We start from the raw sequence: 24,429 nt of genomic DNA on the forward strand, positions 1-24,429 counted from the left end.
ACATTTTGCACTGTGCCTAAGAGGTGCATTGGAAGGGACACCTTGCCCGGACTGATTATTATCTGACAACAACACTTTCGAGTTAATCACGACAAGGTGAACATTTTTCCATGAACAGTTGGCTTTACTGTATACTCTGTTAGGATAATATAAGTGTATAAGGTATGTCACTGAAGCCACGTTTGTTTGTTTGTTGTAGTTTTATTTTTTTGTTCTTTTTTGTTTGTTTTAATTTTACTATCCTACATAGTTTCTTTAATATAAAAGCACTGAGTGTGTTACAGTGAATGAACGTTATAGATAACCTAAGTTATGTTTTGGTTGACTCAATGGCTTGCTTGCTATTTACTTGGTGCCATCATCTGTAGTAGACTCAGTTATTTAACATACCCTATATAAAATCATGTTACAATGCATTCTAAACACTGTCGGTGAGTCATTACAATGAGTCATTACAATGTTTTGTTTTGTTTTGTTTTGTTTTCATCATTCACTGTTACTGGAATTTTATTTACCTAAACCCATAGTGGACTGCCGAATCAGTCTGGGGGCATGAAAGGTTTAGTTCTACCGCAGACAGCCACGTGAGGGCGAGCTTGTTCTATAGACTGGCTAGCTCAGTATTACCAAACAGCTCAAATGGGCATACTGGGGCCTTCTAAACAGGACCAGTGGCGCTATCTTAGCTAAACTTTTTTATATATATCCTATATCCTATATCATTTTGGTATGGTAAACTAAGTTGTCTGATTATGGCATTATATGCCTACTTTTTTAAGTTGTAAGAACTTGGAGAGTTCTCCCAAAGAAAATAGGTAGTTTACAATGTTACCTTTCGGAAGTTACGTGTTTAGGTCTAATTCATACTTTGATCAGGTATTATGACTATGGTTAATTATACTGTTTTATCTTTCAATGTTAGGGGGTTGAACTCGCCATTCAAGCGTACTCGAGTTCTAGATTTTTTGAGAAGGAAGGACGTAGATGTGGCTCTCTTGTCTAAACCAAATGATGTACAACTAATGCAAAATAGTCGGTACAAAGTGGTTGCCTTCTCTGGAGATGGCTCAAGGACCAAAGGGGTAATGATTTTAATGAAACGCAACCTAAATCTTTCATTTGAAAGATCCAGCTCAAATGATTCAGGGAGATTAGCCTATTGTGGGGTTTCTATTCAGGGGAAAAAAGTTGCATTTGTGAGTATCTACGCCCCAACGGTCTTCGACCCTGCTTATTTTCCATGGCTGACCAGAGAGCTGCTGAATTTGACCGATTATTCACTTATTATAGGGTCTGATATGAATACATTTTTTGACTGTAACTTAGACGGGTCTAATACAACTATTACACATTCCCAAACCTTAGCCTCCAGGGCTCTATGGAATTTTGCCAAGGATTTAAATTTGGTTGATATTTGGAGGATACAAAATCCAACAGCTAGAGATTATACGTATTTCTCCCCTCATCATAAAATATTTTCAAGGATTGATTATGTTCTCTCCACCCCAGATCTGACTTCTGTGGTGGGGAATGTTGAATTTCTGCCCTGAAGTATTTCTGATCATAATGCAATATTAACTACATTTAACTTGGATTCTATCAAGGCAGACTGTCTAGGTGGAGGTTTAATACTACATTACTTAAAAATAAAGTATCTTGTACAGCTTAAGCCCAAATTCGAGGAATTTATCAACTTTAATAAAGAATCGGTTTCTGATCCAGCATTAGTCTGGTCTGCAATTAAAGGCTTTCTACAGAATAATGCTATTGGCTTCTCCTCGCACCTTAAGAAATCTAAAATACAAGCTATTTCCCAGTTAGAACAATCGTGTAGTGAACTAGAAAGGGAGCTTAAATCCAACTATAGCAATGAGGTGGAGCTAAACTTAAAGACAAAGAGGGCAGAGTTAAACAACTTGTTGAGTTCTTACATTACTAACCATAAATATTACACTGATGGCAGTAAACCAAGCCATCTTCTTGCATTGACATTGAAGCGACAAGATAACAAATTTAATATTTCATCAATAAACTGCCCAGAAAAAGGACAGGTCTCCAAAACAACTGACATAAACGATGCCTTTAAGTCATTCTTTGCCAACTTATACTCCTCAGAGGACCGATTCTCCCAAGACCTATTTCACTCCTTCTTTGATCATTTAAATTTGCCTATTTTATCTGATGAGGATTGTAGGGATCTAGACACTCCTATATCCTTAGAGGAATTGTATAAAGCCATAAAATTAACCAATAAGGGACGCTCCCCAGGCATAGACGGCCTTCCAGCTGAATTTTATTTAGAACTATGGAGTATCCTGGGACCTATTTGGCTGTCCACCATTAACTCAGCTATAGAGAAAGGCTATTTCCACCGAAATCTCAACACGGCACTTATCACAGTTCTACCTAAACCTGGTAAAAACCTTCAAGACCGCTCCAGTTATCGGCCTATATGCCTAATCAACGCAGATATAAAAATTTATGCTGGATTCATTGCCCTGCGCCTAGAGAGGGTCATAGGAGCTTTGATCAACCCAGACCAAACAGGATTCCTAAAGGGTCGATTGGCATCTGACAATGTTCGCCGTGTTTTGCATATTATCTCTGAAACAAAAAAGACAGACTCGCCCAGTGGACTTCTATTTCTTGATGCCGAAAAGGCCTTCGATCGACTAGAATGGAGATATTTATGGAATGTTCTAGAAAAATGTAAGTTTGGTCCAAAGTTCATCAAAATGGTTCAAGTCTTATATGCTAATCCCTCCGCCAGGGTCTCCACGGGAGGACTTTTTTCAGACCTTTTTAACATCTTTCGTGGGTCCAGACAGGGGTGTCCGGCCTCACCCTTAATATTCAACCTGTCATTAGAACCGCTGGCCCAATATATACGACAGAGCCCATTGGTTGCCCCAATAACAATAGGAACCATGTCCCATTCTGTTTCTATGTATGCAGATGACATGCTTATATATCTCTCAAATCGGCAATACTCCCTTCCAAATGCTCTCAAAATTATAGAACATTTTGGGACATTGTCTGGCTTTAAAATGAATCACTCCAAGTCGATTCTAATGTTACTTAATACGGACACAGGCAGAATGGGCGTTATGCCCTGCATACCAGTGGCACGTAAGGTGAGATATTTAGATATAGAGATTAGCCCCTGTGTCTTTGCAATAGCAAAGAACAATTACTCCTCTATTTTGAGGAAGATTGAGGACGATCTTGGGAGATGGAGGCCTCTTGCATCATCAATACCGGCCTGTATTGCCACAATGAAAATCAATGTGCTCCCCCGTATTAATTTTGTTAGCTCGTTATTACCATAAATTATTGGAAGAAGCTTGACTCATTGTTAAGGAATTCTATTTGGAATGGAAAGTGACCTCGCATTAAGTGGTCAACCCTGCAACCCTGCAAAGAAATAAGTCTCAAGGTGGGTGGTACTGCCCAAATTTTAAATTATATCATTGGTCTTTTGTGTTGCGCTCTTTACACTACTGGTTCGACACAGAGATGCATTCTCCTTGGAAATACGTAGAACAAGAACTGGTTTCACCCTTAAGGCTCCGAGATGTTGTCTTCTCTGGGCTAAATCATAGGAAATGTACTGTACAATATGGACCAATAATATCGTACACAATACAAACCATGGCAAATGTGGAGAGATACCTAGGCTTCAAGTCAAAATGGCACAAACATTCACCTATCTGGCATAACTTAAATCTGCTGTCAGCTGGCAAACCCTTCGCTGTGGAGTCATGGGCCCAAAAAGGCATAAGAATATTGGATGATGTTTCAGGTCAACAATCAATTCTTGACTTCCCAGACTTGATATCCCGCTTTGGTATTCCAAGAAACTTGCTATTTTTCTACTTTAGGCTGAGATCAGCTCTTAGGTCATACAAGGTTCCCTGGGGATCAGACTTAGCTAATCACCCCATAGTGTCTTTGACAGAGAAAGCACCACAAAAAGGGATAGTCTCTTACATTTGTGACTGCCTCATGGCACATCCCTCTGCAAAAACATCTGGGTTTAGGATGTGGGAGAACGATCTGCCCCAGTGTGAAGGGGTCATAGACTGGAGTGTTGTATGGGATAATGTCTTTGGCGCATCTAAAAACCCAAATCATCAGTTAATTCATTATAAAATCTGTCACAGAACATATTTGACTCCACATAAAAGACACTTGATGGGTTTGGCCCCCCACCCATACTGTACATTTTGTGGTCAGGGGACTTTAGGCACTCTGATGCATGTCTTATGGGAGTGTCCAGATGTGCAAAGGTTCTGGGTCGAGGTAGTGAATACGGTGTCTAACTTGGTGGGAAAACGCTTCCCTTTAGACCCTGTTCTCCTGTTGAGTGACAACTCCAGGTTTGAGATCTCAGAGAGAGAGCGCAAACTTTGGTTGGCTGGCATGACGGCAGCAAAAAAAATCATAGTTCTACTTTGGCTACCTCCCCACCAATTGTCATTAAAGCATTGGTTACAAGCTCTCCTTGATGTGATATACTTGGAGTTGTCATCAGCAAGGGTTAATAGTGCTAAAACACAAACATTGGACATGTGGAGGAATGCTGCAGAGGATGTTAAAAGTCTGTTATTGACATGAATTTAAAGTGTCCTTGTGTTTTCTTTTTGTTTATTTTCCCCCCCCTTTTTCTTTTTCTTCTTTGTATAAGCCTGATTATTTTACATTTAACTGGATATTGCTACTTTTATTTTTATTTTTAGGACCTGATCACTCTGTTTTGTGTGCCCCTTGGAGGGAGGGACAGTAGGTGGGAGGGGGGTAGGGGGTGAAATGTAATGTAATCTGTACTATTTTTTATGCTCCTATGTATGTCATTCACCCCCTAAAAGGGAAATTTAAAAATAAAAAAATAAAAAACATTTAATTACAAAAAAAAAAAAAGTATCTTGATCTTTGAACACATGACACCTGTATCACATGGTAAGGAAAAAGAACCCTGCTCCCAGAGCTTCACTTGGGTGGGTTTGGACCAGCAAAGGCCACAATCTGGTTCTGATTTACTATTACATAAGTGCTTTGAGACAATGTTGTTTTTGAAAAGTTTGCTTTGAGGAAAAAAAAGCAAAGAAAAATAAAATAACAAACAATAGAGTGGCTCCAAAAGCAAATGTGGCGTGTAAACAGTTCTTGGGGTGTTGTTTGATTGGTTCTCACTCACAGTAGAGGCCATTTTAACCAGTCACCCACCAACCCCCAACTCCCCAATCTCTCCACAATTAGCGGGAGGTGAACGGGTTTAGATAGGGGGTGGCGGGGGAGCTGGTTAAAATTGGCGCCCATAACAGTCCCCCTTCAATGGAGAGGAGCCCCTCAAATGGCGGATAAACACTGTACCTGAACCAAGCGGCAGGCTGTGACAGAGGCATTTGCCAGGGAGATGGACACAAAGTAGTGACAATGGGGTAGAGGAGGTAGGTGAAAGTGGATTTGAGGTTTTGAGGCTGGCCCTACAAAGAGTCCGCCAGTCAAATCTGAGGGGCCCAAAGCGTGTGATTATTAATTACTGATGGCTTCCCGGCCTTTGAAAATCAGGGGGCCGCAGACATCAGATGTGTGGCAGAGGCAGAGGAGCGAAAGGCCTGTCATTACCGTCACTGAAACAATGCTCGAATTTGGCTGTCATGCATTTTTGCCTAATTGACTGTTTTGATGCAGGTTTTTTTTTTCTCCGTTTTGTTTTTGAGGGGGCGCTGATGCCCCCCACTCCCCAGTCTTGATGAGGAGAACTTGGTGGGCTTTCAGCTTCACCCAGCAAGAACCTTCCGGAGGTTCTTTGATGGCAAGAAAAGCCACTGGAGACCTCAGGGGCCTCAGTGGTTTCCATTTATGGATCCGCACCATAACACTCTGTTTTTGATAGTTCATGACAAGAAATGAGTGAGGAGGAAAAGTCATATTGATAGGCATACAGTGTGTGCAAATGAATCTGTATGTGTATAGTTTTTTTGTGTGCGTAAGGGTGGTAATTTTTTTTTTTGTGAGGCTGCAGTGAAGGGTGAAAGGGGGAGGTCGGGGACCCACAAACCACATGAAGGGCGCTCTGCTCATTTGCATAATTAACTGTTGACACTAACTGTGCTTAATGAAGGCCTATTGAAGTCATTGACCCTTTTACACAGCCAGCCCCTGGGAATGAGACAGAGGCTCCTCCAGCAAAGGTTAAAACAATGTGTCTGGTTAACTTCCGACAAACGCACCGAAACGCCCCAAAGTCTCAAAGATTCACGCTCAATGGTAGGGGTTATGGTACAGAACGACCCACGATTTCCCAGACCCAAAATCCCACCAGATGTTTGGTTTTGGTGTCTCATCCCTCAGTATTATTTGTTTGTTCTACAGCACTTGCTTAATCACATCCTTCTCCCCGTAATAAGCAGGCAAATTTGAAAGTAGACAGTCATGTGTGTAAGTATTAGATATCATGATTTTAGACGGATACTCTGTTCCACAGAAAAGCACAACCTTGCACGCATTGTTTTCAATCAGGGTCATCTAAGGATCTGGTTGAAAAAGGGATTGTTAACAATAGTGATCCCTGCAATAGTCTGAAATGCAGCCTCAAAACTGCTGTGAATATGACGCACTTCAACCAGTCTAATGTTCTCTGTGGAAAATATTGTTTTCATGAGCAGGACGGTTTTTGTTTTTAATAAAATGTGTCAGAGGCAGACCTCTCACCTATTTGGGATAAGTTATTTCCTGGCTTCTTTTGTTTTGTTCTTTTCCTCTTTTTAGATTAAAGGGTCATAGCAGTAGATGGCATATGATTTACCGTACTGTGTTTTGAGGCAAAAATGTAAAAACTATATAAGACCAAAACCATATATAACAACATTGAAAATATCTGCCAAAAGCATATTTAGGTACCCTCCACAAGATTGTAAAATAACAATTAGCCCAAACTTAGACGGGATATAAATAGCACGGATAAATAGCGCTGGGATTATAGTTTAAGTTTTACAGTATAGATAGTGTTCTTTGTTTGGGAAATGTTTTGTTAAGGTCGCATGTGTTAGTCCATTATTGGAGAAGGGCAGGACCAGCCACTTTTTGGCCATTAAAAGCCAGCAATCAAGTAAAAGGCCAGAGTGTATAAACTGGAGGTGTGTGGTTAGAGAGGGCTGTGGCTGGTGCTACTGTTGTGGAAAACACACACATACTTACACACTGACAGACCACTTAGCATAGGACTGTGATCCCCTGATACAGCCTTGTAAATAGGCTCATTCATTGCATAGCATTTCTGTAAAAAACAAAAAAGAAACAAACAAACTCAGGTCCTGGTCTGTCAGAATATAGACGTGACTGACTGAATTCTGAACTATATTTACACTATATTTCAAGAATGTAATGATAGATCTATATTTTTATGTTTATGAACTGAATTTAGAAGTTAAAATTTTACTTCAAGGCAAGATAATTTTAACACGTTTTCTGAAAGTAGTAACTTATTATGATGCATAGTGATACAGTGCTTAAAAGAATCATCAGTGTAAATTGATATATCTGTATCACAACTCATGAGAAACATTTTGTTCCTCTTGGAAAACCAGGAAGTGTTAATTGTTATCTGTTTTCATTGACACTGAAACATGAATCCTCTGGAATATGAGATCACACAGATTAGGTAAAATCTATTTCCTTCATGTCTCATGCGTGAGACTTAAAAGCACTAAAAGCCCTCATATTCAGACTGATAGATCAGTTAGGGTTGCCTGACCCGGGAAGATGTATCTTAAGCAGTTGCGGTATGTGGTTTACCTAACTGTGCTACCGTAGGTCTCTTTAGCAGCTATGAAATATTACAAAGCAATCAGACAGTAGCCAGGTGTGCATTCTGTTGAAAAGGAAAGGCACAGTAGAAAAGAATCGGACACAAAACATTTATACTCAGAAGTATTTGAAGAAGGAAATTAAATCTCCCCTGTTGAATCATGAAACATTTATAGGTGCAGTTTTATGAAGTCTCCCAAGACACCAGCGTACAATTAGGGCTGCAATATGGAGATCGAGGCCACCTGTTACTAGACATGAAATTGTCAGAAGCTATGGCAGTACAGTTGTCACTTGTCCACAATCCAGCTCTCTTTGATGTGTTGTGACTGATTCTGCTTATGCTGCTGAAACCACTTGTTCCCTTAATGTTTAACAATACTCAAGGGTCATGACGCTTCTCTTCCTGAAAATGTTCCTCTGTTGTCTGCTCGGCGTCAGTGTTAGTCATTTGCTCCTATTAATGGCTTTTCCATTTTGTTTGGTCTTAAAAGCCTCTAGAGGCCTATCCACCATCCCCGTTTAGGGTCTGGAGAACAGAAGGATTCTCTCTCGATGCCTCTACTCAGCCCGATAGTTCATCATAAACCGCCAAAAAAAGCTGCTCTCTTCTCCTCCCCCCTAATCCGCACACTTTGAGGTGTTCAACGAGGTCATTGGGGATGCTGTGAATGATCGTGGTGGCCCGGCCTTGTTTGTATGATGTGAGGAATAGTTCACTTCATTAAGGAATCAAAGCTTTTCCATATCCTGTGAGATTTCATTTGCATTGAAAAGGCTTTTCCAGTGTGTTCCCCCACTCGTCAACCTAATTCTCGGCCACCACACAATGTATAAAAACAGATTTATTGTTCGGTTGGTCCCCATCAGTTTTTTTTTGTCTCAAAAGGGGCCTAGAAATAGTTGATGGGGAGGGGCTTTTCACATGTAATGGAAATGTCCTTAAGCTTGAAACTTTCCCACACTTGTTTCAGGGGGAATGGGGGCCCTAAGATTTGTTTTTATTAAAAATCGAGTCCATCGTCGATAGATAGATGCTGTATGAAAATGTGCTATAACTGATGTAAGTGGGACAAGTGCCCCCCCCATCCACCCACCCTTTTTATGTCTATGAGATGGGGCGCCCCTCACCCCCCTTGGCTCTCGCACATTGGTTTCAGGGCCTTCAAAAGGGGGCCCCTAAAGCTTTGATCCTCTATATGGGTACGGAAAAACATCTTTTTGCCCTACACTGTGCCCAGGAAACCAAAGTTTTTGCCGCTGCCGTATGCTAATGCACCCAAGCTAATCACCCTTCCCAATTACAAGATTTATATACCGTAATGGCGCCTGTGGCCCCCTTATCTACCCTCTGGATGTCCCACAGAGCAAAGGTGTCCTCTGTCTGTGAATGCAGCTGCCTCGCCACCACCTCAGCCCCTTGCTTTCTTCTATAAAGAGAGGGCAACATGAAAACATTCCCGTGGGTGGGCCCCTTAATGCTGCCCCTCTCATTCTCTACCTAATGTACTTCTCCAGTAAATGTCCTGAAACACACAGTAGCTCCAAGGTAGACTGCAGACAGATAAATGTTGTGTCAGGGTGAACAGTTGCAGCCCTTCACCCCCCTCAGCCTGTCTATAGGACCTGCTGTTTGCATCATATTTCTCCTATCAATATCTTACCCACCCACCCATTTTATCCTCTACCCATCGTATTCGTGTTCTCACTCAACACGAGCGCTTTCATACTTGTGTGTGAAATCAGCCACCCACACAACTGTGAGAACACATCCTCACTTACCCTCCTTCCCTTTCTTTAGCTTGCTTTCTTGCTTTTAGTCTATTAAAAGTTCAGTGTTAATGGTGTGATGAGACATGGAGGTTATGAACTTTGATGAAGCAGCAAGAGATGGGCTGAATCTTTTTTTTTTTTTTTTTTTTTTTTTTTTTTTTATAACTGTAGGGGAGGGGGCTGATATGTGGTGCTTTTTGGGGTGTATTAGCAGTCGCTGTCCAACCCTAGTAGTCAGCACCACGGCCCACTCCTGGCCCATCTGAAGGGGATGAACGTGGAGCACGTGCAGTGCTGGCTGAACTTGCCAGAGGTCTTGGATCCGTCCCAGCTTCTCCTCGGGTGAACTCTACTCCGGCTCGTTGAGAGGGGGAGCATGTACTCTCTTTCCAATAACTGGGCAGCAACTCAAAGCAAAACTCGTATTCATTAGTTGTTCATTTAAACGCGTGTGATATATGTGTGAAGTGTTTTTCAAAGTCCACAGGGAGAAATGGATGTTTTAAAAGACTCAGAAGGGCAGATTCAGGTGTTGCACTTTGGTCTATGAGCACTATGGCAGACCAAACTGTTACAAGACTCTGCCTTTTTATATGAAGCTGGCAGGTGCCCCCTCTTCAGCTCTGCTTTATCCCAGAAGTAATGAGTATGAGCCATTGCATGCGCTCCCAGACTCGCTCTTGCCAGGGGCTCCATAGGAGAGGGAGAAGCTAGGGCGGCTTATCCAACTGCCATAGGTTTGCTTTGACTTTACAAATGGCATCTTCTTAATTTTAGAACATAATGGATGAGTGCCACACTGTCTTTTTGTTGAAGCCCGATTTTTCTACCAAAACAACAAAAATCTTGAATAGGGGGATCAGATTTTAGTCTTGACAGCGGCCACAGTACACTTTTTTTTACAGTGTACTATTCTGAACCATCTGTTTTTCTTATTCATTTCATTCATCTTATTCATTCTTTATTTTTATTTTTCATTTTATTGTATGCTATGAACTCAGATTTTCAGGATCAAGCTTTACATTGTACTCAACTGCAGACTATAGTCAGTAAAGACACTTTAGATATATTAAAGGTTAATCCTTTAGTCTAGGATTTCTCTTGATTGATACATTGCCACCTGATACATATTCCATGTCATAAAACGGGTCATACTATCATTTCATAATATAAAGAAATTAAATTAATATGATTGTTCCAGCAATCTAAAGTTCAAAGCCTTCGCAATGGCTTTGGGGATGGCCCACTTTGTATACTTTGTGTGTGTGTGTGTGAGTGTGTGTGTGTGTGTGTATGTGAACCATGGCAGCGGGCACTTATTGCCACATCCAGATGGTGCTGGAAACAAACAGGGCTACGCTGTAGGACCCCTCAATAGGACTGTCTAGACTGGTCCCTGACCAGACAGATACAGCCTCCCATCAAATTAGCGTTTGTCAGATTTATGGTAATGGTCCGCAACAGTCTTCCTGTCAGTGACATCAAGATTTACAGCACTGACACCCACCCTCCACCCCCCGCCACACACATACACACACACACACATACACACCGTCCTCACCCCAAGCACTCTCTTCATCCTTCTCCCTCACACAAATGCACCCTCCCCTGCTCTCAGCCTCCCTCTCTCCCCCCTTCTTTCCTCGGCCCCTGCCCATGCTACTGAACAACCCTTGCCCACCACCAGGTCTTGTCTATACAATTGGGAGGAGGAGTTATGGAAGCGGTTGTGTATGTGTGTGTCAGGGAGGTTAGTAGGAAGGCTGAGGCCATGAAGCCCCCCACACTAAAAGCGTCACAACCCCAGTAAAAAAAACCATTCGGGGTGGCAGAACCACCCAAGCCCCCCCTGCCTCCTTAACAATGGGCTGTGTCAGGGTTTCCTGCTAATCCTCTGTGATGAAGCTTGAGTGTTTGTGGGTGAAGGGTTGGGGGTGGGTGGGGGGGTACGTTGGTGGTGATGCAGAGAAGCTGGGGGCGGGGGGGATGGTTAAGTTGGTGCAGTTTGGGGGTTAGAGAGAGAGAGATAGAAAGTGGTCGAGAGTGGGGCTGAGGAGCAGAGGGGAAGGAGGGGTGAGAGGATGGAGAGTATGTCGGTGGAGGTGGTGATGGTGAGTGGAGGGTAGAGAGACAGCCCCATGTATGCGGATTAACGTCGCCCCCTCTTTCATGTTGGCGTTTTTGGGTGGTAACCCGATCCCCGGGCCCTAGCGCTAGCGAGCCCAGTGGGAAAGGCTTCCTGACAGATATCCCGTCCATTCTCAGCCCAAATGTTTTTCCAAGGCTGCTCCTCCGCCTTTGATCTGGCCTCCTCCTCGCCACGCAGGGTCACAAGCTACCATGTCAGGCCATAGCGGAGAGGGCCAACGCTGGAGCTGCTTACTGCAAGGGGAAGAGAGGGGGAAGCAGGGGGGTAGCATAAGTCTGTTGTTGTTCTTTCTTCCGAAAGTCTTGCCCCATAGTCTAGACCTGTCTTAACCTCCTTAAAAGCGGACTTTACGCCCCAGACGGTCAGTTGGTCACATCACCTCATCCAGTTGGCCGATACTCCACCTTACGCCCCCGTTCCTCTCATGAAAACCTAAACAGGAGGCGGTACTGTTTTCCTGTTTGTTTTTGGAACACTGTGTTATTAAGGACAGGCTGCCTTACATGGTCCAAGGACAAACTAATTCTTGTGTAGTAGGCTACATTTGGTAATTCAGGGCTTGCTCTAGCAGGCTAGATCCTTGTCTCCTTCTATCCTATATTGTGACAGGGTTTTTAACATAGACATTTGTTCGGTAGACTTAATAAATTATCGTTCACGTAAGAAATGGAATGAACACTGGTGACATTCAGGACATCCATGTTATGCAATAGGCTACTGTTTGAGCCTTAATTTGGCTGATTATTTAAATTTTTCAAATTTTTTGCCCTTTTTTCTTTGTGTCCATTCTGTTCAGAAATGACAGAAAGAGGAATCCAAATGTGGCTTTTATTCACCAAACCAAAGACAGCTTTTGAGTTTAGTTACTGAGTTACTGTAATGCATTGCTTCTACTTCACCACAGAGTGAGTGCAATGGATGCTGTGTGTTCCAGGAGAAAGCTGGGGGGCGCTCTAGCTTCACTCTATGGCTTTGTGTGTGTATGTGTGTGTGTGTGTGTGTGTGTGTGTTCCAGCTTGTCTCCTTGTCCAGACGCCTTAGCGTCAGGGCAATAGTGCTCGGGCTCTGAAACGGGGGCCAGACAGAAGTGGGATGAATGAATTGGGTAGAGGGGGTGATAGGAGAGAAAGAGAGAGAGAGAGAGAGTGGATGCTGCTTCAGAATGAGGGGATGATGTTGTGCCTGCAAAACAGTGACAAGCAAATCAGCTTTAAAACACGACCTCCCCATACACACACAGACACATACACAGGCACAATGGGTTGTGGGTTGTTTTGTCGACTTAAGTAAGACACGGTCTACTTCACCAGACGGGGTGTTTTAGCCGGTGCAGACGGGGTCATCTTATGGCTGTATGTCTGTCATTTCAGCCCAATAGGTCTCTATGATACTGTGTTTTAAGCTGTTGAAGTCAACAGTAGGCATTTTCAGCATTCACTGCATCAAAAACATTCCACACAGCTAGATGTGCATCGCCGAGACATGGAATGGGAGTGACGTGTATCCCCCAAATATTCCAATCTACTCTTTCTGCGTGTGTGTGTTTGTGTGCGTGTTTGTGTGTAGGTGTGTGTGTTTGTACAGGGATCTATTTCTGATGCAGGGGTAATGAATGGCACCTGTTTAGTGTCCTTAGTTGGCCATCATTTTGGAAGTGCAGTAAATCTTGTATTTCATCACCCGCAGCCACAGTTGAAAGCGTGTCACAGCGCTCACTGCCAAATCCGCATTTTGTTTGCTTTATCTTGCAATTAAGGTTTTAAGAAGCCAGTCAATCATGGCGTGTAGTGACAGGCATCGTTTCTCGTGCCTCCGGTATCATCTCGCCCGCTCCCTCGGGGAGGAAAATGTACTGCCGTGTGAGGTGAATGGTGGTGGTGGTTGGGGGTGGGGGTGGAGGTGGGGATGGGGGTGGGGGGGTGTTTTCAAAACACCAGGAAGACTTGAGCAACCAAATGTCTCGGTCTGAAATGTGTGTTATGTTACGGCGCAGAATAAAGGGCGATGGGGGGCGGGTGAGGTGGGGTGGAGACCTAGGCCTAAAGCGGTCTGTGGTTGGTGCGGCAACAACTAAGCATGGGAAGAGTCCAGTGAACAGCCTTGTGTGTCTAGCATGTCTCTCTCACCCCTTAACGAGAATGGCATGCAGTGCCCCCCACACACCCCCTGCCCTCACTGTACTGAACCGCACTGTGTGTCCCACCGTGCACCCCCCATCCAGCTTCAAAGCGGCAAATAACAACAACAACTGAAGGGGGGAGAAGATGAATGAGGATGAATGAATGTGCCCCTTCCATCCCCCCTTTGCCCACACACCCCAACCCCCAACGCCCCTCCACCCCTCCACCCCTCCACCCTTCCATCCATCCCTGACTGACTGCCTTCCAGCCTGCCCTCCTCCCACCTCCCCCCCCCCTCTGCTTTTGCAGGCCTGTGTTATGACTGTGGCCGGTGTGTATTACACACATATCTGTTAGCGCCGGTCCTCCGTCGGGACGCCCATATAAAGGACTGTCATTTCCAAAGGTCAGGAGTGAGCCCTGCACACAAGTGTTGTCCCGACACTTGGTCTGGAAAAATAAAAACGGCCTGCTTGCCCGTCCCTGTGTCCTGTGTCTGTCTGTCTGTGATGGCTATCATTCCCGGAGGCCAGTGTCTTGGATGTCCTTTCCCTTTCCTCCTCCTCCTCCTCCTCCTCCTGCTCCTCCTCCTCCGCCTGTCTCCTTTTCTTTGCTAGCTCCACTGTCGTCTGGAACTCAAGATACCCGGGCTGGTGTAAATTGGCAGCCAAGCAGGAAGTCATGGTTTGCTTTTTGGTGTGCCTAACCATTGGTAATGCTTGGAGATAAATGTGATACCGCAGTTTTTAACAGCCATTATTACACTCATTAGCACCATCACTGGGCCGAGAGCAAAGAGTTCAAGCATATCAGTTGTGTAACCTACCTTTCAAGGGGAAGTTTGCCTCGCCACAGGCGTGCTGAGCAAGGACACGACCCATTGCGCCGTCTTTGATTGCAAGTGCGCAGGTTTTGTGTGTGTGTGCTTGCGTGTACTATTGTGAAAGATGAGCTAGATGCTAAGCGAGGTATGCTTATGAATTGGGCTGGCTGTCAGAAGCCAGTGTTGCAGGCAACACCACTGGTTTCCAAATGGCACTGCTCAGCCACATTTGCATCTTGGCAACAGGTTACCATTAGCCATATTGTACAGTGCAAGACGTGGGTATCAGGAGCCAAATTCAGGTCATTTGTCAGGTGTCAGGTCAGGTGATTTGCGGTACTTTGTTTATTAAGTTTATTATCAATTATCATTAACATTTAATATAGCCTAGTTGTGAATTTTCACACAACCTCACTCAAATTTTTGTTCAACTCCCACAATGCCTGCCAATCACTCACCATTTATGTGCATGCCTTTCCTTCTCCCAGATTTCAGTTGGCAGTGCTGATGCTGATGAGAGTAGTCCGTTTTTGACTAATTGGTTTAACAGTGGGATCGGCCAATTACCAATCCGATCACTGGTTTCAATGATGCATTTATGGCTTACAGTACCTCCGCCCGTCAGTGCCTGACAGTCGTTGAGTTGTCCCTTCATAGTTTGTTCTAAGGTAATATCAAACAACACATTGTATTGAGTTACACTCGTTTGCCCAGTGTTACAGTCTCTTTAATGTGTGTAAGCTTTGCAACTGCAGTGGCTAATCTATGCGTGAAAAAGAAATATGGGCTATATATTTTGGCAGCGGATATTTCTGTTAAAAACCTTGAGCTAGGAAAGCGGTTTTTTACAGGTGTGGATTTTATTAAGTTTGGGCAATGCTAACAAAACATTTCGCCAAACAGGCAAATACTGAAAGACAGCTTAAATACAGGAGTGAAGCAGTAGAGTGGATCTATTCTTGACAATACATTTGGTGAATGATGTGGTTCTGATTATTCCACGACTGTTCTAAATTAAACTACAGCAACAGTTGATGCTGCACACCTAGCTAGGTGCTGTGGGACTGGACAGCATCTGTACTCATTTCATTTATCATTAGCACTTCTATATGTATAGGCTATGCTTAAGCAGAAACTCAAAATCAGAAACAGACGCATCATTCTTGGTACCTCTGAAGATCTGTTGCAGGTTAGGCAGTGAAATCAAAATACTTGTCTAGAGCATTTTCAGACCATGTGCCTTTATCCTTTGACGACCCTACCCCTCCAGTAGTTATTTCACAACTGAAGCGCAGAGAAAACCCATCCATAGTAACTGAAAGCTTGTTGGGGTGTCTCAATTTGGAACATGGCGTCATGCCTACTGCTCCTTTTCCTGTGCTGTGGTGTCTCGATGGTAGCCAGAGAGTACGAGAGTGAAACATGAACTGGTCTGCTGCGGTGGCAGTGGCTTCCCTCTAACCCACATTTATTACCTCTAAAAATAAAAGGTGGTTTTCTAAAAAGAGGCTGGCTCCTATTGACAACCACGTCAGGTGAATGAGCAGCGGGATGGGTTATGACTCACTGGCAGGACAGAACTGCCTTGCTCCAGTTTTTCAACTGCAACTGAACCACTTGGTTTGTAAGAGCTGGACCCTGGACCTTGATTGTTCTCCTCTTGTGTCTGTTGATTTGCCAATAGTATGCAAGTCAACAGACGGTCACTTAAGGTTTGCTGGCTCCACGGTGGTGTTGGTTGGGCAGTATGTGGTACATATCATTTAGTTTATCTGAGTGGAAAACTGTTATGTTCAACTTCTGTCCAGCTATTTAGCCCTGCACGGCTTCTGAGGTACCAGCACTATTAAACTTGTGTCTGTGCTAGGCCTGGTCCACTGCCAGGAGGCCCACTTATATCACCCATTTAAGGTCTTGACATCTTTTTCAAATTGAAGTTTGGGGAGTGTTTTTTCCTCCTTTCTGTCATGCACCTTTTAAGGAGACATTTCATCTGAAAATGCAGCCTGGCCATGTCTTGGGTGATATTTATATTCAGCAGTCTTTCTCATTTACATAAAACCTAGCTAATCAGCTTTCACAACAACAGTGAGGTAATGTCTCGGCAGGTCTTTCAGGGAAGCACAATTAAAACATGTCCAATCCTATAAGAGGCAGTCAATCAATTAAGTGGCGGAATTGGTAGACTTTTATGGAGAGGGTTTTGGCAAGGGGTTGCAACTTTTTATTTGTTTTACTTAAACATTGCCCTCTTTTTATTGCATAGGTAGCCTCATAGTAGTTTAGTAGTAGCCTCAATAAACAAAGAAAGTAAAGCTGAAAAGCCTGTAGGCACACAGTATTATTAGTAATAATACATGTGAGTATATTCTAAAACCTCTGTGATTTCCACGTTGTATGACTGTACTGTAATTAACTCAAACAGCAACTGTTGACTGTGTATGTTGAATTCAACATCCAACCTGCCAATGTAGAAGTCTGTTTTGATCTAAGCTGTCAGTGTGTGTCATCATAGGACAGTCCCATTTGAGCTCTGAGTCTCAGTGATACAGCTCAGTGACTCTTGGATTCTTAAAAGTGTGGCTGACAGGGGAGGGGCAGGACTTGAGGTAAGCGAAGGCCTTTGGACATATTTATTTTTCTCCTGTGAGCCTTTTGGCCAAGCTCTCCTCGTCAATCTTGCCCTGTCAAAGAGGGCCAGAGGTGGGAGCTCCCTTCTCTCTCTCTCACAGGGACCCCTGTGTGCCTAGGGACCCCTGGGTCAGGCCCTGGATGCTCCTTTGGTAACTGTTGTGAAATGTGCACTGTACGTGGAGCGAGAGGTGGTGGGAGTTGTCCCGACCTCGCCTGCTCATGGGAATGGTGGCACCTCTGGCTCTCATCCCACACAGCACCGCTTGCGCGACCTCTGTGTTAAGGATAAAGGGGAAGATAATCTGTTGAGCAAGCGCCCTCCTTTGTTGACAAGTTGGCACGATAATGATGAAAATAAGGGGGTACATATGTAAGGGGCAGTCGTCTAACCCTTCACAACTACCCCCAGCCTTCCATTCCGCCTCACCCCAACCCCTCGTTCTCTCCAGGGGATTAATTGGTCAGCAATTCCTGACCCTTGGAGCATTGACAGCTGATGGGCACATTTCAACCAGTACACAAATCTTTACATGGGGCTTCAGGGGAGGCAGGGGGGCAGAGGCGGCAAGGGGTGAGTAGAGAGAGAGAGGAGAATGACCTCATCAAACCATCAAACCAAGCTTTTACATGTGTTCCCCCATCTGACACGCGTGTGTTTCTGATCTTACCGTTTTTCTGGGGAGGAGAATGTTTCCTGTTTGAGCAGACTGGCGGGTTCACCAAAGAGTCGGGGGGGTCAGGTTGCTTAGCCGACGTCTGGTTCTGTTGAAGCAGATTCCCCACGTCTCCATCAAACGGCAGCTCTGTTTTGGCACGGCTCTGAAAAGTGACCCTGGTGGTCACCGATGTCTGGGGGCCTACATGAGACTTGAGGCCGAAATGCTCTGCGCTGCTTCCCCGTTCTCCTTCCATCTGGCAGAAGCAGTGGTTAGCAGACAATAATAATAGCAACCATGCTGAGGAAAATCCTAAAATTGCTTCATTCAAGTCAAGACAGGAAATGAGCTGAAATTAAAATCTTAATTTTACGATGGGAAATTTTTGAGGAGGATCCTGAACTGGAAGGTGTAGGTGTAGGAATTTCAGCTCTCCTTCTGAACCCAAGTCTTGAACACTTGCCAAGGATACTTGACAGTGGATAGAAAATAATATATCCGTATAATCTGTTTACTCTCTCATTTGTTTACATCTGCTTCTCCCCACTAAGGTATGCTTTTCTTCAATGGCATGCCCAAGCACACCTGGAGAATGTGCTCACAGATCTGCAGTTCATTTACACTTGTGCATGTGTGTTTTCCTTCCTATCAGACTCTTTGATTTAATAGAGTAGCACTGTGATGAGCAGAGTTGTCCCCTGATAACAGCAGCAAGCAACCTAGTGTTGATGTTCTTCCACCTGAAATGTGATATAGCAGAGAGAGAGACAGAGAGAGACAGAGAGAGACAGAGAGAGACAGAGAGAGACAGAGAGAGACAGACAGAGACTCTGCCCTGCCTTGCCTTGTCCAGATTGGTCCCCGTCTTGCTAATAAAAGAGATCTCTTTTTAGTTCTGGATACTGATCTCTCCACACAAGTTTAAAGATCTCATTCACGGTTCACACTGCATTTGCCCCTTAATGTCTCACAGCAGGCCCTCAGTCCCAGGCCGTGATTCATGGAGTGACAGGTCTGCCTGTGGCCGCCATGAGGGCCCAATCAGACAGGGTCCACACACACACACACACACACACACACACAGACACAGCAGACAAAAACATGTTGCGCCTGTACTCTGATGCGCGCACACACACACACACATACATACACACACAGAGACTCAGGCAGTCAAGCAAAAGCACACACGGACATACAGATGCATGGCAATACAGGCTTTTTCTCACTCCCTCACAGTCTCATTCTTTCACATAGACTTTCACGCAGTATGACATGGTTGCATAGAATCGGACACTCAATCAATCAAAGTTTTGTAGTTTCAATCTTCATCTTTGCTCATTTACGTTTTATAATCCCCGGTAAAACAGTTTGTTCCTCTCGCAATGCAATGACAATCTGGAAAAGTGTTCCACAGACCCGACCCTTTTTTTTAAGGAGCGTGGGCTTACCTGCTCCACTTTATAGAGACAGTTGGAAGGTCCATGAGAGTTTTCATTCAGAGTAGGAGAGACACAGGACCATATTCTTACTATATTCAATTTAAGGCCAGCACAACTAGTTGTGGTTCCAGAAGCAGGAGTCTTAGGGCGTGATCACACCTACAGTTTGTTTTCTTTGGTCCGAACCATAGTTGAAAAGTTTACTTTGTAGCATTTTTGTATTTGGTTCGTTTAGGTTCACACTGCCCAAATACAACCGAACCAGGGCTTGTAAACAAAAGTCACATGGACTCACAAGTAGCTTGTTTATTGGACAGAGCTTTGGTATCTGTCATCCCGCGAGATTAAAGATTTTGGCAGCTGGGGAGCGGGGGAGTCAAAACAAATCCGAATCCAGTTCCTGTAACTTTAACTGTGGACTTGTCTGTGCTCTTTGCTGTAATTTACCATCTCTGGCCTTCATACTTGGTAGGAACACATGAAGAAAAAGGTGAATATGAGCATCAGTCCAGGCTGCGGTTTGCCTCGGTTCATTTTGTTAGGCTGGGCTTTCCAAGCATGAGTAACTACTGGCTATCAGATGTCAACATCCATCTCCTTATACCCTTAAAACTGTATGGGACAACGGACAACATAGTCATAAAACCATAGGTTTTATGGTCATTTCCTGTAGTTGGTACGTTTAGGTTTTCACTTCTAACAAACTGCACCACAGTCTGCTTTGGAAGAGGACCAAGACCTGTGTTTTCAGGCAGTCTCGATGCAGTTATTTGGTACGCAGCCCAGGTTCGAATGGCATTGTTTTCACCTGGCCAAATGAACCAAACTAAAGGAGGTAATTTCGATTGAACCAGTCCACACATGCTTTGTGTGAACGTGCCCTTAATCACTATGCCATCCCCAGATATATTCAGTCTTTTTCCAATGCATATATGTTGTTTTTGTTTCAGTGTTTCCGGGCACTGTGCTGTAAAGGACCCCCGCCGCCGAGACCAGAGTATGATGTGGTATGCATTGGCCTGACAGGTGCTGGAAAGACCAGCCTGCTCTCACGCCTTTGTAGTGAGGGCAGCGACGGCATTGTTCCTACCACAGGTGAGAGCACATAGGATACAAATCAATGGGAAAGGGGACATTTCAGTAAAAATGTGTGCACACAAACAGACCATTGCACCTTCTCTTTGTCACACAGACAAACCTGTACACTTTGGGAATATTGGGGAATTTTGAGCCAACTTTGGAAATTTGTATTGTTGATTTTATTATATGTTTCTTTAATTCATTTTCTCTATACTCATATTTCACTATGATACAGTACTGGATAAAACTGTTAAAGACAAAAAATATTTTAAACCATAATCTCAGACATGATGCTGTTTTTTTTTGCGTCACATTTTACACAGAATAATTTCTCACACAGAGGGGCCCAGCTTTCTCCCCTCCTACAGATGAATAAAATAAGTAGCACAAAAGTAAGACAAAAGGTAAACTTGCTAGTATTCTTTCTAGTTACAGTCTTCTGATGAGGAAACATCCTGATGAGGTATATCTTCTGAGTCACTCAATTGTATTGAAATTATGAGAATCTGGGTGCCCTGTGCACAGCCGTGCTACTCATCCAGGGTGCAGCTAGAGCAGGAACAATACAACATTCAAGATCAAAGTAATCCAGCGCACACCAGGATTGTTCAAATCGACTTTTTAGTTTAATTCATATAAAATATTGGGGCGAACAACACGTTTCGCATTGTGGCTTCTTCAGGTTCGCTCTTCACTGTTGGCACAGAAAGTCTTTGTAAACCCACACCTGATGCCAATCAAGTGAAGATCTTGAATGTTGTATTGAAATTATCTTCACTTTCTCAAACAGTTTAAGGTTGGAGCAAATTGCCACCAATGTCTACACCCTTGCATTTGAGTCTGTTGCGTACCTTGGTGTCGGTGTTCCAGACCGGCAGACAGTCCCAGGCTGCTATAGGCTGAGATTTCTCTCTTCACTAGAGAGGCTGTGTGTCTTCCCAGCACACTTGTGGGTCTGGCATGTAGGCAGCTGCATGAATTGGTTGGATACAAAAGCCAAGGCGTTTCTGAATGAAATCAATAACTGCCTTCTCCTCTGCTTTGAGCAGTAGTGATGATGGCAGTGCGGCACTGATCTTATCCTGCAAATCAGTGAAAAGCCTCAAGACCTCAGACAAGAATGCCTCATTCCCCTCAATACAAAATGCTACTGGGGAGAGAAATGTCAGGCTGCTCAGCATTTGTTTGACAGGCCTACCCTGGTATCAAGTGAGAATTTAGACAGTTGTAGAGAAGCACATTTGATTTAATATGTGATGTGTTTTTCTTTTTTTTGCATCTATTTGAAAATTCCCCAAATTCCCTTAAATTCTCCAAATGGAAAATTACTAAGGAAAGTTTCTGAAAATTAACAGGGATATTACCTCCCTTTACAACTGTACCAGGAACATATTGTCCTCCACGATCCAACCTCACCCATTGACTAATGTGACAGATAGATAATGCTACCCAGGTATTCCAGCGCTCCAACATTTGGAAAGCATGTCTACAGTATGTCTTCCAGAGTCGTCAATGCTCTTGCCAGCAAAGCTGTGCCGTTTCTTGCCAGCCAATACTCGGTTTCTTCCTCCTATTCAAGTGGGAGGCTAGTATTAAGTGTGTCCAGAAGAGGAGGCCTCAGGGTTAGTACATCATTCTCCTGGTAGTCAACACTCTGCTTTCCACATACGCAATGCAATCCCTCAGAGACATAGACATAACTCTTCCCTCCCCTGGCTTTGCCAACAGTCAAACTTGAGCTTTTGCAGAAGTCCCATTTTAGATTTAGTCATTGGGCACTTTAACCAGTGGAAGCTAAATATAAAGAAATTCCCAAATGTGCCGCCTACAACTCTTAGCATATATGTCTCTGGGGGTGGGGGGTGGCGTAGGGGAGTGAACACCTGTCTTCGACTGCTGCTGAGTGGGCCTTAATAGATAAAATATGTCGATTACTTACCTTAGTAGAGAGTTATTTCGGTGAGCTCCTCTGAAATGAGTTTTAGCTGTCAGCACTGTCTCCATCTGCCAATATCTACAGAGGGCAGAACATTAAGAGCAAGAAGGGGAACTCTCCTGTGGTTTCATCCACCTCTTGCTGGGAGCTTTTATGAGTTTGCACTTTTGTAATATGCTGAAAAACCAGATCTGGGCAGTTAGCAGTTTAATCAGACGTTGGACAATCATAATCAATTGTCTCTCCCAAATCTCCTCCTGTGTGTGAATGTTAGCAGGCAAGGGATTCCCATCCAAGATACTTTGGTGTTATTTGAACATTGTAGCCCTGTGCAACCACTGAAACAAACCACATAATATATGGTAGCACTTCAGACATGAGTGCTGTCCTCCACTAACCCCAACGTAGAAAAAACACTGTTCTGCTTTGCTAACCCTGACACCTTTAATTTTCACTTAGCAAGTATGTTGTAGGCTCTCTTTGTGATCTCTAGCTGGTGGTTTGGAAAAGGTACACTAAATATTCTTGGGGAACTAGATGAGAAAGTGGGTTCTTGATATGGAGTCCTTTTCTTTCTATTCTGATAAGCGATCCAGATCATTCCTAAATGATGATTCCCATGATTCCTAGCCTGTACCGTCAACACTCCCAGGGTACACTGCCCCCTCACTATGAACTTATTTGATGTGGCCTTTACAATGTTGTCTTCTCATTTTCCTCCTTTCAGGTTTCAGCATCAAAGCAGTGCCATTTCCAAATGCCATTTTGAATGTAAAGGAACTTGGAGGTAAGAACCCTATGCCCTGTACAATGTAAAGCTTTCAAAACTCCATGTGAAGCATCTCCTTTTTAGCCCACATGACTCCCACAAGGAAGAGACCACAGCTGCACTTATGTTTTACTGAGCCTGTCTGGTGAAATATCACTTGTTTTGGTTTGCAAACAAACATAATGTGACCCAGGTCCCCGGAAACATGGCGACAGCTATTTCCATAAATTGTTCATCCTTTCTATTGGACAACACTCAAGTGGCACACCTATACATTACATACTTATAAAAGCTACAAGCTTAATAAAATTACTTTCACATTAATTTCATATTTTAAGTCTATAATTATAAAACATGCAATAGTAGTTAATAATAGGCTATTTTAGATTAAGTGGCAGACTAGATATTATTCATGTGTGATTTGAAGATTATTAAGTTTTCATACTTGTAATGTCATGGATTTGTGACCACAAAATTGTCACATTGTATCATTTTTCCAAGTTTGTGCTTGGAGATCCAAAAACCAGCACACAGTATCTCAATAATATGTTACATTGTATTACATAATACAAGCGTCATTGATGGGGTGACTACCTACCACAGCATCACAGGTCTAAATTGGTCACACAAATGTGCAGATTTGCCCTATAAAGATATCGGCACTCTGTTTGTGTTCTGCTTTTACGTGCTAAAACTTGTTCTCATTTCTTGTCTAGTCTCTGCTCTCAGTCACTGCTTACACAAATAACGCTCTATGCCAAAGATACACAAGCATGTTTGTTTTTACTTCCTGTAGCATCACACCTTTCCGTCACAGAATGACGTTTGTGCACAGACGTCAGATCTAGTAGTGTTTTTTGAAGAGGCTGCACACCGGTCTCAGTCTGAGAAAGACCACAGAAGGCATATTCCTGGAAATGAGCGACACTTGAGGAAGCCATTTAATAAGCACTGATGAGGGATCTTGAGGTGCAGATAAACAGCAAAGGTGAAAGGAGGCTTCCAGTTGCTTAGGGGAAGTCTTAAGAGAGAGATAAATCGATGCTTTCCCCCTCTTACCAGCAACTCAGTCCAACACTAAAATGTATGATTTTGTTAAGAGTTTAAGTAATTTATGTTGTTTTGTGCGCACTAGGCACATGACAGGTGCAGTGCATATTTTGAAGAGTCGTCCAACCTAGCCTCCCAAAAGATGAAAAACATACACACACACACATACATACACAGGCACAGACACA

The 24,429-nt window shown here is 43.6% G+C and overlaps 1 protein-coding gene across 2 annotated transcripts in view; it reads left to right on the forward strand.

Annotated features, from left to right (window-relative positions):
- The window catches only part of LOC139927187 (ADP-ribosylation factor-like protein 15), a 126,664-nt gene that overhangs the window by 35,323 nt on the left and 66,912 nt on the right, over positions 1-24,429 (forward strand). For both annotated transcript variants that reach the window (XM_071919243.1, XM_071919236.1), the window contains exons 2-3: positions 20,357-20,501; positions 23,150-23,209. In XM_071919243.1, coding sequence (XP_071775344.1) covers positions 20,357-20,501; positions 23,150-23,209 — 205 coding nt within the window. The remainder of the gene's footprint in view (positions 1-20,356; positions 20,502-23,149; positions 23,210-24,429) is intronic.

This window comes from Centroberyx gerrardi, chromosome 8 (assembly GCF_048128805.1).
Source record: "Centroberyx gerrardi isolate f3 chromosome 8, fCenGer3.hap1.cur.20231027, whole genome shotgun sequence".
NCBI lineage: Eukaryota > Metazoa > Chordata > Actinopteri > Beryciformes > Berycidae > Centroberyx > Centroberyx gerrardi.